At 37.2% G+C, this 19,110-nt stretch overlaps 3 protein-coding genes across 3 annotated transcripts; all 3 read left to right on the plus strand.

Moving 5' to 3' along the window:
- Positions 1-7,564: 7,564 nt before the first annotated feature.
- Positions 7,565-9,307, plus strand: LOC122417764 (putative uncharacterized protein DDB_G0267840). Its single transcript, XM_043431559.1, has one exon. It carries the CDS (start codon positions 7,565-7,567, stop codon positions 9,305-9,307), a length of 1,743 nt encoding a protein of 580 aa, XP_043287494.1.
- Positions 9,308-9,507: 200 nt separating this feature from the next.
- Positions 9,508-12,826, plus strand: LOC122417765 (uncharacterized). Its single transcript, XM_043431560.1, has 6 exons — positions 9,508-9,888; positions 10,916-11,004; positions 11,198-11,771; positions 11,989-12,153; positions 12,237-12,407; positions 12,486-12,826. Exons 1-6 carry the CDS (start codon positions 9,508-9,510, stop codon positions 12,804-12,806), a joined length of 1,701 nt encoding a protein of 566 aa, XP_043287495.1. The 3' UTR covers positions 12,807-12,826.
- A 5,124-nt stretch (positions 12,827-17,950) lies between these two features.
- On the plus strand, positions 17,951-18,880 carry LOC122417766 (sentrin-specific protease-like). Its single transcript, XM_043431562.1, has one exon. The coding sequence runs from the start codon at positions 17,951-17,953 to the stop codon at positions 18,878-18,880; it is 930 nt and encodes a 309-aa protein (XP_043287497.1).
- Positions 18,881-19,110: the final 230 nt, after the last annotated feature.

A 19,110-nucleotide genomic window follows, 5' to 3' on the forward strand; every position in this document is an offset into this window, starting at 1 on the left:
CTCTGCCACATGGATGGTGATACGCACAGCGTCCAACAAAGCGTCTAGATCCGGACAACCCTCCACCCATTCGCGTAAGAGGGCAACCGATATTGTCCTCGATGATTCCATTTTTCTGAAAAATTCGAATGCAATTAGAATAATTCCAAAATACTAACCCTATTAGAATATCTTGGATCGTTGGAGACTTGAACCTTTTTTTTTTGTTTCGTAAATGTGTGTATTTTATGTGAAATGGATATGTTAATGATTAAATGTTTGTTAAATTTTTTTTTTTGCAATCTTCATGACGTGTCCTCAGAGTAGAAGTATTGAAGAGTGTTCAGGTATTTTATATCAATTTTCCATTGTAAATTAGGTATTCTAACATGGTTCAGGTCCTCAGAGATTTATGACACGCTGTTTTCATAAATTAAGTTAAATACTCAAAATATTATCAATAGATCTAGATGAGAAAAAATGTATTAGTACGAATCTTCCAAATAAATTTTATTATAGAAAAAAGTTAGTAAATTCAAATGTCATACTAATATCTCAAAATATTATCAACAGATCTAGATGAGAAAAAAATTTTATTATAGAAAAAAGTTTAGAAAAATCGCTTCAGAAAGATAAACTAATTAGCAATATTTCCTGTTACTTACTTCAACGTTTGAGAAAAATGATGTAGAGTATTGCGAAGTACAGTATTGCGCTGTGGAGTTTGAGATGTGAAGTATTGCGATGTTAAGTAACACGTTTACACTTTAAACAATAGCAGCTGTCGACAACTTTGTCTTCACAATTCGAAAGCACCGGTTAATACAAAACTTCACAAAATTTTTTTTTCAAATATTTCAATTGTTGTAAATTAAAAATATAATTTTGACATTCATAATACAAGCGGTTTGATACTCTTATGTGAGTCTCCAGAAACAAAATGATGACCGCCCAGCATGGTCTGACCTTTCATATGGTTCTTTTATTTATATTTTGATGTCATCAACACCTCTTGGACCGAACGCAGATTCTTTTCTTTCAAATGTTTATAGTTCGCACCATCATATCGTCTAGCCCATGCGTAGAAGAGTAATATGAGTAGATGACATTGCTCCGCAGTTTCATGAATATTCGATTGAACATTCATAAATTTTTCCATCTCGATTTAGTTTTCAGAGGTAATTTTCAAACTAGCTACTTTTCAAAAAGTTCTGGAAAAATTTCCTTGGAAATGTTTCCTTAGCTTTGCTTATAAATCGATGCGCAAGCAACATTAGAGCACCAGTTTAATTCAGACTTTCAGTATCATCACTGCTAGTATGGATTCGAAAAAGTGTTTCAAGCTCATCAGCTTTATGGAGGGTGCTTATGAACTGATTATCAAAAAAGGAATTTCGAAAACAGATGTCGAAAAGTGGAAAAGACTTGGAACTAGAAATATCAGACTTTTATATAAATTATTGAAAACGACGTCGTCCGATGGAGAAAAAACGAGAATTTCAACGACTGTGGGGATCTTGAAATCATTGAGGGCTCGGTTCGAACAGTTTAGAAAGAGAAGAGAAGGCGTGCGAAGACAACGGCGCAGCGATAGAGTAGTGTGGGAAGAAATAGAATCAACTTTCAAGAGGCGAATAAGAACCGGCGTCATCGTGAATTTAAAGCATAAAGATTTGGAACATTTTCTCAATGATGCGAAAGAGCTTATCATCAAGCGATTGAAAAATATTTTGCTGAAAGAGGGAAATGTGAAAGTGCACGTGGTAATGTCTTGTAAATTCAATTGCTTGAAAAAACGGAGAAACAATTGAGGAGATAAAGTTTTTCAACACGCGAAATGAAGTAATTCTACCAGCAACGAATCTGACTGACAAGGAACATCACTTTGGTGTCCCCCTCCGATTTTCTTGAAACTGCTGTAAACTTTTCTTGAAAAACGTTATCAGGCATCGTGAGATTAATAAATATTTTTTTCTTCCGATACTTATTTTCGAAGGCTGTAACCATTAGCATTGTACTAGTGCATATTTGAGTGAGCTCCAAATCGTGCGTGCTTTTTCTGTGCTTTTGGTGTATTGCGCCTACTACTTTTACCAGCATCAAAGTCAACCCAATCAACGTTATCAAATTATTACTGGCTACATTTGAGGCTATGAACATTGCACAAACTCCTGTTAATAATGCAGAAATAGAGATGAAGGAGAATTTCGAAAAAATTTTCATCGATTCTATGCAAGATTACAACGGGATTGAGATGACACAGGAAGAAACTCTTGATTTTCAAGAACCATTTAAAGAGTTCGAAGCAATTGCTGTTGAAGATATCATATGGTAAAAGGATGATGATGTCGATTCCGACGCTTGTTCTAGTGAAGATGAGCTGAGCTATGATTATAAAAAAAAAAACTGTTGAATATTGGAGATCTGGTAAACAAGAATTACAGTGTTGAAACCGACAAACAAAAATACAAATCTGTAAAATTCATACGCCAGTTACGACGCTGGGCACAACAAATGAACAAGGGTGGCACATATAAAGAAAAACTAGCTCGAATTTCTGAATACACATTACGGAATATGAAAACTGCTGTAGACGCTGGTGTCATTGTTCATGATATTGACCTTCGAAAGTGGGCTCTACAGGCACAGAAAGAAATAGGCCATGAAGATATACGATTCAAAGCCTCTCATAACTGGCTATGGAAATTTAAGAAATCGCATCGCATTGTTTCCAGAAAAATTAATAAATTTATAACGAGAAAAACTGTGGAGGAAGAAGCGCTTCTGCAAACAAATGCAGACAAATTTGTTCAAGATGTTAAATTACTAATAGAAAAGTATGGGTCAAGCAATGTATATAATTCGGACCAAAGCGGTTTTCAACTGGAAATCCATTCAGCACGAACTTTAGCGATGGAAGGATCGAAAAAAGTTGAATGTGTTGTACAATCAGTGTCTTCAACGACCCATAGCTACACGATTCAGCCAATAATAAATGCCAACGGGAAACTACTTTCTCCACTATTCATAGTATTAAAGGAGGCAAAAGGTGAATTTGGACCAAGAGTAACGAACGAATTGTTTAAGCCAGATAACGTCATAGTAACAGCATCAAAATCTGGGAAACTTACTTCCGGTGCATATTATCGTTAAGGGTGCATCAACTTTTTCCAAAATATAGTTATAAATATATAATTTGTTGTATGTTTACAGATCATTTTAAAATTTGGATGGAGAAAGTTTTTTTTCCGAATGTTGGAAGTGTCAACGTATTACTGATTGATTCCTGGAGTGGACACTGCCCCAAAGTTGTACGTGAAGCCCACCCCTCATGATAAAATGATTATCCCAAAAGGTACAACTGGAAAAAATGCATAGGGTGAACTTTTCATCACTTCAGATAAGAAACATTTTGGTTTTGGTTTTATCAAAATCAGTTGAGTGCTTGTTGGTGAAACTGCAAAATCACCCCCTGACATGCCTTACTTTCAAGGGTGGTTTCACCCCTTAAAACCGTTTTTCCGCCGATAAAAAAAAAAATACGTGTCTCTTACTTTCGAATGCTCTTTCACATACAGCAGTTTCAAGAAAATCGGAGGGGGACACCAAAGTGATGTTCTGAGAAAGAACTACTTGCAGTAGTATGATGAGTAAAAAAACTTCGATAGTATCTTTTAACAACTAAAGACAAATCATTTATCATTAAAACTGATCATCGAGCTGATATGGCTGAAGAATTGGAAGGACCCCAGTCAACGACTCCTTCGTTGAAGGTTACGTATGGAGGAATATCATTACGACATTGAGTATGTGAAGGGAAAAGACAACGTAGCTGCAGACGCACTCTCAAGAATTTTTAATATAATGAAACAATCACCGTTCTACTGAGACACCAATTTCAAAAACTTTTGGAATACCAAGAAAAGACAGCAATATTCAAAAGAGCAATGGGGCAACATTTTCCCTCGATGTTCGAACGTACGGAGGAAAAAAGTTACCGAAAGAAGTAAATTACCATTGCTACAGCGCATCAACAACCTGGAAGACAAAATCGACATGCTAGAAAAAAATATAAAAAATCAAAATATTAAATTATTTCCTAATAGAATAGAATATTCGAACTGGAAACATTTAACTGCACGACAAAAGAACAAAGATAAAGAGAGAATGATATTTGTTGATATAAATAACATGGAGGATGACTTAACTCAATTGTTGCACAAACATCAAGAGAACAAACGAAAAATCTGGTTATACGTCAACCCGAAAGAATTCACACCCCTCGGGATTGAAAGAACCGAAAGAATACTCCGAGAATTCGTTAAGAATAATCCTTTCTCTGTACAATGCTGCCGCATTACACAAGAGGCTCACTGTTAAAAAAATCTGCATTAAAATTAATAAACAAGTATAGGAAGCTTTTATGTGGACACGGTCTATGAAATTTCAGATACGATTCTTAAAATCGAAGATAGGGTATTGTGTTGATAAAAATTTAGTTTATGAAAATTACTATGCTTGCGTATATGAAAATTAATACATATATGATGGAATTCTGACTTTCATGAATATTGACATTAAAAGTTATATGCTAAAATTAATATACCGTTGTATATAGGATTCATTATACCTGCGCTTAATTTCAAATATGAAATCGTTATACTGTTATCATTTTGTGTACCAATTTTAATTGACGGGATAACGTTATCAATATGCTGAATGAAGTTTCGGCAAGACGTATGTTTATGATTTTTCAATAATTTTATTTGACAATAAGCAATACGTTCTTTAATAAAAATAATTTACCGATGTAAAATTAATATACGTGGGTATTTCAAATTCATGAAATCGTGAGGTAAATTTCAGGTCAACATTTTGCGAATTAGGTAACGTTTCAGGAATATTAATTTATAAGGAAGTATATAATGTCATTTACCTGTCATTTGTTTTTCATGGAAAATTTTTTATTTTTATCAACTCTTGTCTTGGATTTTTCCAAATCAATGAAATAATATTCAACAGACGTGGACGGATCGATTCTGAATTAGGATAGACATAAACTTAAATTATTTGCACATGTACAAAAATATACTTTTATTTGTATATATGTTATAACGCATTGTAGTATAGTCATATACTGAGACGTAACACTCGCGTAGCGGCCCGAGCCCGCTCGAACTATCTAATACTACGCGTGCGAAAAACATCGCGGCGCGATGACGGGCGTGCGTCCCAACCGGCAGCCATATTGGCGACTGGCACAAAGGCCCGAGCGAGCCGGCGGGCAACGCTCCGAACAGCGCCACTTGACAAGAAATCAAACTAAATCATAATTTCTTTATTCTAATTGTTTTCAAACTTTTTATTTATCAATATGAGCGTAATTAGGCTCAAAATGTCGGGAAAAATAGCCGCTATAAAAGAAAAATAGAGAAAAGATTAAAGCTTGTAGAAAATTTGTGTTATTTCAAATAGAGCAAGATGCTTGATCACAGCGCATGCGCGGGGCTAAGCGTTCATGGGCTATAGGATCCCGAACGTGACCTTTTGTGATTTTTCAAATAAAATAAAATTAAATAATATTAAATGAAACAATGAAGCCAAATCACTCAAATAATTAAACAACAACAATTGACATTGTAATTTCATTATTTTAAAATCATGCTGAGCTGAAAATTAATCAAAGCGGAATTCGGCGCATCGGGCAAAATAGCGATCGGCCAATAACAAGGCGCGAATTAGGGCAGCGAGCCAATGGTGAAGCCGGTTACAGGGGAATGCGCAGAACGCGTCCGAAATAGAGAAATTCGGCGTTTGAGAGAATTTAGAGTGGGGAACGGGGTATAAGAGTCGGTGCACGGCTCATTCGGCAGGCAGTTCACCCTACCTCTAGAACCAACTCGGATCTCTTAGAGAACTAGCAGACCCAAATAGAAAAATACACTCTATTCTGGTATAACCTAAAATCCTTTTTCCTACTATTCCTTTGGATGCCTGGGGTATTGGTGAGACTCGACGACGTATCGATCCCGTAGTCCAGGGTCCATTCCACATAACCTATAATTTCCGAATTTTCGCTGCACGGGACATTGGTAAGACTCGGTGACGTATCGATCCCGTGGTCCGTGGGCAAAATTACCTAACCTAGTGAATGCTCAGGACATTGGCGAGACTCGGCGACGTATCGAGCCCATGGTCTGGGGTTCACATCCTGACCTGTCTTGTGTTTTGAACATTGGCGCCATTCGGCGACATTTGAGGCCCGTGGTCAAGCACAAACTTTCCACCTCGTGTTTTTTTTGGGTTTATTGAGAATAGAGGCGATAAATAAATGATTTTATGATTAATTATTCTTAAATTCAAAATTGTTTTATAATTGATCCGATTTGGTTGGGTCGAACGAAGAAATTAGCATTAAGGGTGAATCATACAAAAGTCGAAATAATTAGAAATTGATCAAATTTGGTGATAATGTTCTTCAACATCAAGTGCGAAAACACAAATTTTTTCAAAATTTTCTTCTGTTTAGTTATCGAGTAATTACGCATTAAAGCAGATTTCTTATGCCCGGAATGTATACCTATATATATGGAAACGCTATGCTTATACACGTGAACTTTAGTGATCAATTACTCGATAACTGTACAGAAGAAAAATCTTAAAAAATTTGTATTGTCAAATTTGGCACTAAAGAATATGTTCACCAAATTTTATAAAATTCTGATCATTTTGAATTTTTTTATGTTTTTAGCATGGTTTAGCATGGCAACATTGTATCGCCTGTGCAATATATCCTTAAAATTGAATAATTCAATAATCCACAGCCTATTTGAACTATCATACGACACCGAAGTCAAAATAAATCATCTCAACAAATTATAATTATAAAAACAAATAACAAACGAATAAAAAGCGTTAATTCAAGAGGCAGCGGTAAGACTAGAGTTTGTATAGCTTCCAAGCGATCACAAATGGAGAAATTGTAATAAAGAAAAGCGTACAACATTCTTGAATTGCTAGGAAGCGTAAAAATCCAGGTTCAAGCGGTATAGGATTACAGGACATCGGTTGTCAATTATTAGCGTTGCGAATTTCATTATTTTTTGTTTGTTTTTTATCTGAAAAATCTCATGCAAGCGGAAAGGAAAGGAAACAGAATAAGCAGGGGGCATGATAAACCATAAAGCGTTCTTTATTGTATGAACAAAAACGAAAACAAATTGGAAAATTCAATCGAAATTTCATACAGAAAAACGCTCCGTTTTTCCGGGTCTTTCGAGTCTTCTCTCGCCTGACTTGGTCAAACAACGCGGACAGACAAAGATTAAAAATAAAAACGCGTATCATTTTGTAAAAACACACAAGTATTGTTTAATAAATTCTTTTTGTTATCCTATCAACACAATTCTCGTCTCTCGTCTCGTTCATACCTGCTCCTTTTAAAATTAAGGTAGCTCGAACCGACGCGTGGCGGCGTTCAGGCCAGGTCGGCAAGAGCGTTACGTTACAACTGGCGCCCAAACAGGGACAGGTATTGCAAACGAGCGTGAGATTGGCTTGAATGAAATTAATTAATTACGTCAAAATGGCAGAGAAGACCGACAGAAACGAAACAGCGAGAGATTCCGGGTTCCAAAATTCCGATGAGCGAACGGCACAAAATGTCGATTTGACTACCTCAATTCCTCCTCCAGGGGCGGGGAACATTTTTAATGAATCTCGTGGGAATTTCGGATTTGAACAACAAGAGAAATTTGACGATGATAATAAGGATCAGAATGAAGAAATTAAAATGGAGGAATTTGAAACCCCTAAATCGAATAAAGGGAAAATTGAATTCGCGGAATTAAATCATGAGTTATTGATGAGCCTAATCGACGCAATGAAAGAGATGAAAATACAGGTCCAGAGCATGGCCAACGAGATTGCCCGAAATAATCAGGCCACTAGTGATTTGAGGTCTGAATTTACGGAAAAATTCAAGACTCTGCAAGCTACAATCGCTAGTGATGTCCATAAAATCTATGACCCAATTAAACGTCACGTAACGGGTTTAACAAAAATAGTTCAAGAAAATGAGTCGAAAAGTGCCGTTATTGAGGTTAGTGTGGCTCAAATACAACTTGACGTCAGCGCAATCAAGGAAAGGGTGGAGAATCTTGAATCTAAGGACAAAATTCATAGTCCGAACACTGAAAGCACCCGGATTGTACCGAAGCCAAGCAAAGAGGTTTCTGACGACGAATCCGAGAACGAAGAGGAAAAATATGAGCCCAAAGAGAAAACAGATAGGATTCGGACGATGCTGCCAATGGACATGCATCTAAACAAAATAAAAATTAAACCTCCTACATACGATGGATCGGAAAGGAAAAGACCGATGAAGTTCATTAAGGAGTTCCGGCGGTATTGTGAGGTGACAAATCCCACAATCACTGAAATGAAATACTTGCTGGGACAGTGTCTAGAGAAAGCCGCAAAGGAGTGGTGGGTTCTTATCGAGGACCGTGTCGAGGATTTTGAGGAAGTAGAAAAGAAATTTGTTAAGCGCTTCTGGAGCACGGATGTCCAGAGAAAAGTGAGAAAAGACCTCAAATTCGGACACTACCCTGATAAGGATAACAAAACATCCAAAGTGGAATACACGATCAACATTTTCGGAGCCGCAAAGGATCTCATCCCTCCCCCAAGCGACGAGGACATAATTGCATCACTCTCGCAACACTACACGGATGAAATCCAAGCAACGATAATCAGTCGAGGATTCAAAACACTGGAACAATTAATCGAATTCCTGGGTAAAATCGATCGGCATGGACCAATAAATTCCAAAAAAGAAAAAGAAACCTCGACGAATCCAAATCAAAATAAAAACGAGCAAAGGCCATTCCGAATGCCTCAAAACAACAACTGGAATAACCAGGGTGGTTTCCAAAACAATTTCAACCGTGGAAATCCAAATTGGAACCAAAATAACCGATCCAACGGAGGTTATAACAACAACGGCTGGAATAATCAACAGAACCGCAATTACCAGCAGAACTACAATCAGAGGCCCAACAACAATAATTATCAAAATTACAACCAGCGGCCAAACAATGGATACCCTCAACAAAATCGCAATAGTGGAAATAATAAACAGCAGAACGGATATAACCGACAAAACCAAAACCCTAATTGGAGGCCACAACAGAACAATGGAGGATACCGGCCGCCGAATAATCCAAACGATCATCGTCAAACTAACGAACGACAACGGCCAGAAATTCAAGCGATAGAGGTCCATCAAGAGCCTCAGCCGTCGACATCTCGGGCGGGAAACGAATAAACGTTGTTCCCGTGCTTAATAACACTGATCAGATTAATAATAAAGGAAACGAATGAGGTACAACGGAGAAAAAGAAGAAGATTAAGAAAAAGAATAAAGAATCTCAGGATGGTTTATCGGAGGATCTCCACAATAAGAGCGATAGTCAGGAAATAAAAGTGGCAATAAACACGATTTTCACGGATACTAGGGAATTTTTAATGGAAGAGGGAATAAATGAAGAAGCTTTGCCAATTATTGAGTGTCCAGAAATTTATGCTAAAATAGAAGGTATTCAGGTTACAGCGTTAGTAGATTCAGGTTCTAGAGTTACCACGATCTCTGAAGAATTTTATTTGGAGAATACGGAGATTTTGAAAAATTGTCCGCTTTTGCCTGTCACGGGAGTGACGGTGAAAGGAGCGATAAAAGGCAAGTTAACGAAGGTTAGAAATCAAATAATGGCGATGACTGAAATTGGGAAAGTTAAAACCTACATAAAATTTTTGATAGTGCCCGGCTTGATTAGGGATGTGTTGCTTGGAGTAGATTCTTTGCAACCGCTTAAAAGTCTAATTGACCTGGGAGCAATGTCTCTCCAGGTGAAATATAATGAAATTATTGATGTAGTGCCCACGATTGGGACTACAGAAAAAGAGAATTTTTTAGGAGAAATTGTTTTTGAAGAGAAAGTTAAAGAAATAAAAGAAGAAGAGAGTTTGAAGCCGGAGCAAAATTTGAAATTGAAAAAGAGAAATATTGAGAAAATTTGTGAGCCAATCCAAAATTTGATTTTTGATAATAGAAGTGATGAGGAAATAACTCTTGAGGAGATTAACGAGATCGTGGAACAAACTAAGCTCTCATTAGAACAAAAAGAAGCACACAAGGGGGTAATTTGGAATAGAAGGGAAGTCTTTCGTAAAATAACAGGTAGAATTTCAGTTTATGAGCATCGATTAGATATCACGACGGATAAGCCGATAGTTGCACACGCTTACGAGGTTCCTCTAATGCATAGGGAAAAAGTAGATAAAGAAATAGAAAAGTTACTAGATTTTGGAATAATACAGAGATCGAACAGTCCGTGGATTAATCCGATAATCCTGGTAATTAAAAAAGATGGAACAGTTAGACTTTGTTTAGACCAGGGGGATGACACTCCTATGATTTTCTATATGGATGTTTTGTTACGTTCTGTATGCCGTGGCTAGTTCGCACTACGCGGCGCTGGTGTATCTCTGCTCCCTATGCTCTCGACTCTCTTGCCCCCGAACCCCCCGGCGGCCATAATAGGCCACGAGTTGATTTGATCAGCTGTCCTGTTCCGTCGTGTCGGTCGTGTCGTACATATTCATAAATAATTGATAACATTTCTTATTTAATTGTGTCTTGTTTCACGTGTGCGCGGTCATAAGTGTGGTCAGGAGTTTTGTGCCGCAAAAGTGAAAGTGAGTGATGTGAGATGGGATACTTATTTAGCAATGCCCACGTGTGCGATAATTGGGTGTACATCGGGATACCGATCGAATCCTGAAAAACTTCATTTTTTTACGGTTCCAAGGGATCGAGTAATTCGACAGTTATGGTACAATGCAATTAAGCCATCAGGTCTTGCGATAAAACCAGGGCAACCAGTGTGTGAAAAACATTTTAACGCCGATGAAATTGTATGGCAGCGAAATCTTGTGGCTTCTGATGGTACTGTACTCGGTGTTGTAAGTTGAATATTTAAATAAATTATTTACAATGTCACTGTTTCCTTTTTGATTCGCAATTAATAATTTTTAATTTTACATTCACTTGATTATATAGTTCCTATTCGAAATAATGCAAAAAATATACTTACACATTAATTTAATTTTGGCTATCGAAGTTAAGAACGTCTTAAAAATACTTACCTTTTTGCAGACACCTTTCCTCGATTGATACAACGTGTGGTTTCGACCCTAGATTCTTTGAGATTCTAAAATTATCTCTCTCGAAAAAAGACGAGATTCAAAAACACGGAATTTTATTAATCGATGAAATGGCTACAAGGGAAAGTGTCCACGTTAATTCCAAAACACTCTCGTATAAAGGATTGATCGACTTTGGCAAAGAAGGAGAACAGGCTTCTGATTTTAACGAAAAAGCGAACCATGGTTTGGTAATTATGTTTCATCCATTGTACGACGATTACACGCAACCTATAGCTGTATTTGCCTCACGAGGATCAGTTAAGGGAGATGTTCTTGCGAAACTGATTGTGAAGGCAATTGTATTACTCGAAAACGCCGGCGCAAAAATACACGGAGTCGTGACGGATGGAGCGAGTACTAATCGAAAATTTTGGAGTGAGATGGGCATCAGCGGACAGAGGAAAAATTTGCAAAATTCCTTTGAACATCCTGTGGATGAAAGGCGTCGGGTTTTTGTATTCTCTGATACTCCGCATTTGGTGAAAACCATTCGCAATCGTCTGTATGGCAAGAAGATTTTACAGGTATGTAAATACTGAATGTTTTGGCGGTTTCAATCGTTTTCGTTTCGCTATAGAAGAAGCTTTGTGAGAACTTTTCAATTGTTCATTTTATTACAGTTCATTTTTTTCAATTTACCAACAAAAACTCGTCAAATGAACAAAGTGCACTTTCCATCCTCATTACGTTATCATGTTCGTACAAAGATGTTTATTACATAACGGCATTTTTATGATATAGATGGACCCGACGGAATCTCCGATTAAATGGGATGATATCGAGATGCTTCATAAAAAGGATAAAGAACTCGCCGGTCCGGGCCAAGTTTTAATGTGCCCCAAATTGTCCTCGAATCATTTTGCGCTTAATAATGCATCCAAAATGAGAGTACGATTGGCTGTGCAGGTACAGTAATCACGTTTTTTGCACATGTATAGTATTCGTTGTTTTCTTGTTGATGAAAAAGCTGTACAACTCTATTTACGTAGGTTTTCAGCAATACTGTCGCATGCGGACTTCGATTCTTTCAACAGTACGTCCCGGAATTGAAAGATTGTGAAGGAACTGCAGCTTTCTGCGAGTGGATCAATCAAATGTTCGACGCCCTCAACCGCAAAGACGATATCGAAGGAATGCAGCCTGGCAATACCGATTTTAAGGTGATCTACTCAACTGAAAAAAATATTCTATGATAGTCGTACAACAGCCGAAATTTTGAGTATATAATTATTTTATAGATTCTCGAGGATTCTATTCGCAAGCTGGATGAGTGGGAGGAGAAGGTGGAAAAAGGCTTGTTATCGAAGGATCTGTTCTTGACTCCGCAAACGGCCGAAGGCTTAAGAGTGACTCTAAAGTCAACTCTCGACATCGTCACGTATCTGACGAATGAATGCGGTTTCCCGTATGTTTTAACGGGTCGAATAAATCAGGATCCGCTCGAGGTTAAATTACTTCAGGGACTTGACATATATTCATGCAGATTCGAAATAAAATTGGGTGAATACTTCTTTGGACTACGCACCGAATTCGTGGAATCAAATGTTATCAAGTGCTAGACTTTCTGTGCTCTCTCTGTGCTGACCTGCTGACTCACTCTTTGTCTCTCTCTTTCTCTCTTGCTCTTACATTGGCCACTCTCTCTTCTTCGTAACGTCTATTCGTTCTCACATAAGAAGTATTCATTTAAAAATCAATGTAGGGAGTCATTTTTCATCATTGATTGCTTTCTGTCCGTCCTTCGTTTGCTTCCCCATGCTTTTCAAAATTGACGCTATAAACTAACAGCTTTATCCAATGTCGCAGTAGAAAACTAACATCATGTTTTCTCAAATTTTCATTACAGGTTCTTTTGTCAAATCAATGCACTAATAATTACACATCATAACGTATTTTTTTTTGTTTCTTTCTTATTTTCTCTCTTTAGAAATATTTTGGTACAGTTCGTCAAGCAGGCGGCTGTAATGATCATCCATCGAGTTACACTTTCCTTCAAATCCATAAAATTCTCTCGACGTTTAGCGTCCTCAAACCACCTAGAACTGGTAATTGCTCTGTTTCCGGAGATAAACCTCATCAACCCCTTGTCACACTTGCCGAGTTAAAAACTATTTATAGTAATTCGAGAAAATCTGATCTATTCCGATCAATTAAAGAAAAGCTTTCAAGCGCGGCAAGGAACGATAGCTGGGATTTTGAAGATATGATTGAGCACGATTATAGCAAACCTGAAATTTCGAACTGTCTCATGTATTATATTACCGCTAACTTGACGAGACAAATTATGAACACGATTAAATGCACGGAATGTAAAGAAGCTTTATTGAGTTCAGAAAATGGAGCACACCTCCCTGAATCAACTATCACGAATTCTCTCATGCGCGGTCCCTTGATTCACCCAAACAGCAATTTGTATCGATTTGTGCTTTTTCTGGAACAACGATTTTTGGTTCATTGTACATCAGCGCATGTTTTTGAATCCATTGTGGATGACGTACTCACGTACGAAAAGCTTTCTTTCCCTTGTACAAATCACGCTGGTGAGATGCTTTTGCATATAATTCAATATTATGTAACAATGCGCATGCATCAATTCTGTTCACGACTCAACTCAGAGCAACGAAAAAAAAAATCAATTCGGAAAGAAGATATCGAAACATTGTAAAACATAAAACTATCTTTCGAAACTATATCTGCGATTTTTCAATAAAATATATTGTTAGTAATATTCAATACTCTTGTGCGTACTTGATCTCCTACCTGTCTTACCTTTTAAATAAAATATAAACATTTTTTGTCATTTTATTTCATAATAATCCATTTAAAAAATAACCGAACACGTACATATAAATTTATATATAAAATATATACACAATATCTAGCCTATTGTATATATATATATATATATAGTAAACTTGTCCTGAAAATAAAAGGCTACAAATTTAGTACATATATATTACACTTACATGTGTATATATAATTATTCTTTAGTTATTTACGTTATTTATTATGAAATAAAATGTGCCAAGAGGGCGACGCATGCGTAGCATGGACGGCACAGAATACTACCAGCGCCACGTAGTGGCTGGCATCATCGAGAAACTGGTCAGCAAGCTCAGTGCCAGGGGGCTGGTTTAGACGCTAGAAAGTTAAATCAGGTAATGGCAAACGATCACGAATCAGTACCAAATATGGAGGAAATATTTCAAAAATGTCATTCGGCGAAGGTTATGACAACGTTAGATTTAACAAACAGTTTTTGGCAGATCCCTCTTCATCCAGATTCAATGAAATACACTGCGTTTCGATATAGGGGAAAAGTTTATGAATTCACGGTAACGCCATTCGGGCTGAAAACAAGCACCGCCGCATTACTAAGAGCATTAGACATCATTCTCCATGGCTTGGGAGACCATGTAATAAATTTTGTGGATGATCTGTTGTGCATTTCCTCTAATTTTCACGAACACATGAAACACTTAGACGAACTACTAGAACGACTACAACAACACGGAATGACAATTAAATTAAAAAAGGCTAAATTTTTTCGAGAAGAAGTAGAGTTTCTAGGTCACATCTTGACAACTAAGGGTATAAAGCCACAACCAGAAAAGATTTAGTCAATTCATGATTTTCCAGCACCTAGAAATTTAAAACAGTTAAGAGGATTTTTGGGATTAATCAATTATTATACTAAATTCACAAAAAAAACATGCAGAGGAAACAATCCCGCTTTTAAAACTATTGAAAAAGGAAACAAAATGGCGCTGGTTAGAGGATGAGAAAATTGCTTTCCAAAGAATCAAAGATTTATTCGTAGATGACGTTCTTTTACAACACCCAGACCCAGAAAAGGGATTCATTTTACAGACTAACGCAAGTAGCTATGCTTTGAGAGGCACCCTGGCTCAAAAAGATGAAAATGGCGATTTGGGAGTGATAATGTTTGCCAGTAGAACACTGAAAGGGGCCGAGCTAGCTTACACTACCACCGAAAAAGAATTGTTAGCAGTTATTTGGTCATTAAAGAAATTCCGAACGTATTTGCTTGGTGCTAAAATCAACGTCATTACAGACCATCGAGCCATTACATTTTTGAAAAATTGTCAGTTGTTAAACGAGAGACTAACTCGATGGATTTTAGCGATTCAAGATTATGATATCGAATTCGAATTTTGTCCAGGGGAAAGGAACGTAGTAGCCGACGTATTGAGTAGATTAAATCCACCGGATACTGGGGGGCGAAAGGGCAAGGAGATAGTGATCAGCACAATGTTGGCGATCAAACCATCGAAGGAATTGGAACAGATGATTAAACAAATAGGAGTTTGGCAGGAAAGGGAAGACAGAATTAGGAAAATCAGGGAAGGATTGGAAAATGAAAACAACGATAAATACAAAATTAAAAATAATATTTTATTGAAAAAAGTTAATCAAGAATCCTGGAAAATTGTTCTGCCAAGAGAGATCCTCCATCCTCTGGTATCTGAAACACATCAAATGTATGGTCATGTAGGAGCTAAAAAGATATGAAAAATAATTACAGAAGATTTTACTTACCCGAGACTGTACCATTCTGTCAGACAGATTCTTGCTTCTTGCGATTCTTGTCAGAGAAATAAAGTCCCAAACCAGCATTCTTATGCGGCACAGCAAAATATCGCTCCGGAGGGACCGGGAGATATTGTTTCAATCGATTTTTTTGGTCCTTTACCCGTGACAAAAGGAGGAATGAAACACATCCTTGTCACAATTGATGCTTTTTCCAAATTTGTTGTTTTATATCCCTTAAAAGCGGCCACAGCGCCAGCAACAATTGCTAAAATTTTTAATCATTACATTCCCGAGTTCGGAAAACCGAAAAAGCTTCAATTTGACCATGGCACGCAATTTACTTCGCGATTATGGCTAGGGAAATTAGCCAACGAGGGAATTCAGCCAGTTTTCTCTTCTATTAGGCATCCGCAAGGAAACATAGTAGAGAGAGTCAATCGAGAGATCGGTAGATTTTTTCGAACATTTCTGACCGATAAACACACCGACTGGCTGAAATGGGTTAAAGTTATCGAGGACTGTATGAATGAAACACACCACGAAACAACCGAAATGACGCCCATTGAAATACAGAAAAATGTTAAGCCTCAAAGAATCTGGAGGAATTGGATTAAAATAGAGAGGGATGAGGAATTAGATGAGGAAGACGGGATCGAAGCCATTAATGCTTGCCAGGAATAGGATAGAGAGAAAAGGTAGAGAAAGGGCAAGAAAATTCGACTCAAAGCACAAATTAATTCAATTTAATGTAGGAGATTTAGTTTTAGCCAAAGCGTGCAACGTTAGCGACCCTGTAAATAAAAAAATGGAAAAATTCGTCTCGATTTACGAGGGGCCATATAGAATTAAAAAACAAATAGCCACAGCAACGTTTATCCTGGAGAATCCTGAGACTGAGATGGAGAGAGGCATGTACCACGCCGCAAACCTAAAAAAATACAAAAATTGATTACAAATAAAGTTAACAGGATGTATTGTTCTAAGCTATATAACTTACCTTTATTTATTACTTCCAAACGTATCCGCTGGAAAAAGTTTTCAAATTAATAAAAAACTTACAATTTTATGCTCAGGGTGACGTCACAGCTATACTCACCTGTTGAATCCATATTTCTCCTACGGGACGACCTAAAACACATAAAAACAATAGAAAAACACAAAAAAATAAATAAAATCGAAAAGAAAAGAGAAAATTATATGTTTATTACTATTTTTCTTAATAATAACGATTTTAATTCAAAATCACTATTTTCGACAATAAAAATGTTGATTGTTTAAAAGTTACTAGCGAGAATACAGATTTATTACACTTGAAGACTTCCAATGTTGAAAAACGAATTTCCGACAGTCATATTATTGAAAAATAGGAAGTTGTGCACAAAACAAGCAGTGTCATGCTCCATCTCACTCTACAGATTCCCTAGATCCCGAAAAACATATTTCCGATAGTAAAAATGTTAATATTTCCGAAGATAATCATTCAAAGGGATTAATTATGCATCATTATGGCTTAATTAAACGAGTTATGACTCGAGAAACCGTTAAAACAGTAAAAAACGCAATTTCCTGAATTCTGGTAACGTCACGTTTCTGTAGCGCCAAACTTCAGACGGTACCAGTAGCTGCGACTTTAAAACTAAGTTCTCGAAAAATCCGCCTTTAGCGGGTGGCGCGGAGAGCAGTCGAATTTGTATAACGGTTCGAAAATTGAAGGACTACATGACGCGGTGTTCCTTGAGACAGACTCTAGCGAAATCTCGGATGAGACAGACGTATTCTTGCAAAAAGAATTAGGACGAGAGTGCGGACAGATTTTCTTTACCGCGGAAACATAAGAACAGGTAATTTCATGATCTAGGCATTCTGAAAATGATGAAAGATAGAGACTATGAAATGTAACAGGAAAGGAACTGATTCATGATGTATAGGGACGAGATGATGGATGTCGTGACACAAACCGATTGCACAGTTAAGAAGGATTTTTCACAACAAACAGGAGAAGAAGGTTGTTGGATAAAAGAAAAAAATAATAAGGACGGAGGAAACAGGAGAAGGAGGGGAATTTAAGGATGAAGAAGTTCAAATACTAGTGGTTATCGGTCATTGTAAACCAAAGAAGAGGACACAGAGTGTGTCGACGCAAACGGCGATGTCATGCAAGGAAAAAGCAGTGCAGACCGAATGGATCTTAAATAAGATCGATTTTGGCAAAATAACGACATCGGCGCGGGAAACTGTTCTTAACCATTTTGCTCGTACTCATTTTTCAAAATTTGTGGACAGTCTAAAGGATTCCTCCATGCAATCCCAAGTAGACGAAAATAGCATATGTAAAATTGGAGCAACAATAGAAGAATGGAATTACTGGAGAACAGGAGAATTCGAGTGGAAACCCATAAATGGAACAGAGGGAAACATTGAGAACCAGATGAAAGAGGAAGAGGGGAAGGAGGGGATAAGCAAACTCAAAAAACCGAAGATAAAGGAGAATGACAAGCGTAAAAACAAAGGAAAAATCAATGCAAAGGATTTAGACTCTTTGAGGGGCATGAACTGGCTGAATGACGAAATTATTAATCAGTATTTCGAATTAATCAGCGAAACGTATGAGGGGGTGTATCCCTTCAATTCCTTTTTCTTCCCACGCCTCCACATCGGTGGTTATAACGCAATCAAAAGATGGACCAGGAAGATCGACATTTTTAAATACGCTCTGATTATGGTACCCATACACCCGGGGAATCATTGGTGTGTCATCACGATCAGCCCACCTACAGAAACGGTGACTTATTTCGATAGTTTTCAAGGTAAAAACTCGCAATATCTAAAAACGGTCATGGGATTTATCATGGAGGAAACGCGTGAAAAGAAGGGGGTGACGATAAAAATGGGGAGCTGGACCCTGACAATGAGAAAAGACACTCCGAAACAACTCAATGGTTATGACTGTGGGGTCTTTGCTTGTCTCTTCACAAGATACGAAGCTGCAAGATTGGAAATCGATTTTACACAAAGAAACATACCACAAATTCGCGAGAAAATGATTCGGGAGTTACAGATAAATAAATTGATCCAGTAACGATATGAACAGTTATTATTCCGGATCGCAACAAGATTTTTATGTTTCGTTAATTAAAATTGTATATAAAAATGTTATTGGTTTCCTCTTTCGGAAACAAATTTTATTCATTTATTCTGTAACATTTTTTCTTCCTACTCGTCAACTGATTCTCTAATAAATGGCGTTATTTGGTGTTTACCCATTTCAATGAATGCCTCCTGTACGTTCTCTTTTGTTACCTAATCCTG

Source organism: Venturia canescens, chromosome 11 (genome assembly GCF_019457755.1).
Source record: "Venturia canescens isolate UGA chromosome 11, ASM1945775v1, whole genome shotgun sequence".
NCBI lineage: Eukaryota > Metazoa > Arthropoda > Insecta > Hymenoptera > Ichneumonidae > Venturia > Venturia canescens.

Bases quoted from the DNA above. Each gene is read 5' to 3' on its own strand.
- LOC122417764 (XM_043431559.1), top strand. From the start codon at position 7,565: ATGGCAGAGAAGACCGACAGAAACGAAACAGCGAGAGATTCCGGGTTC.
- LOC122417766 (XM_043431562.1), top strand. From the start codon at position 17,951: ATGTCATGCAAGGAAAAAGCAGTGCAGACCGAATGGATCTTAAATAAG.
- LOC122417765 (XM_043431560.1), top strand. From the start codon at position 9,508: ATGGAAGAGGGAATAAATGAAGAAGCTTTGCCAATTATTGAGTGTCCA. The intron at 9,889-10,915 runs GTGAAATATAAT...CGATAAAACCAG, and splicing joins TGGGAGCAATGTCTCTCCAG to GGCAACCAGTGTGTGAAAAA. The intron at 12,154-12,236 runs GTACAGTAATCA...CTATTTACGTAG, and splicing joins GAGTACGATTGGCTGTGCAG to GTTTTCAGCAATACTGTCGC.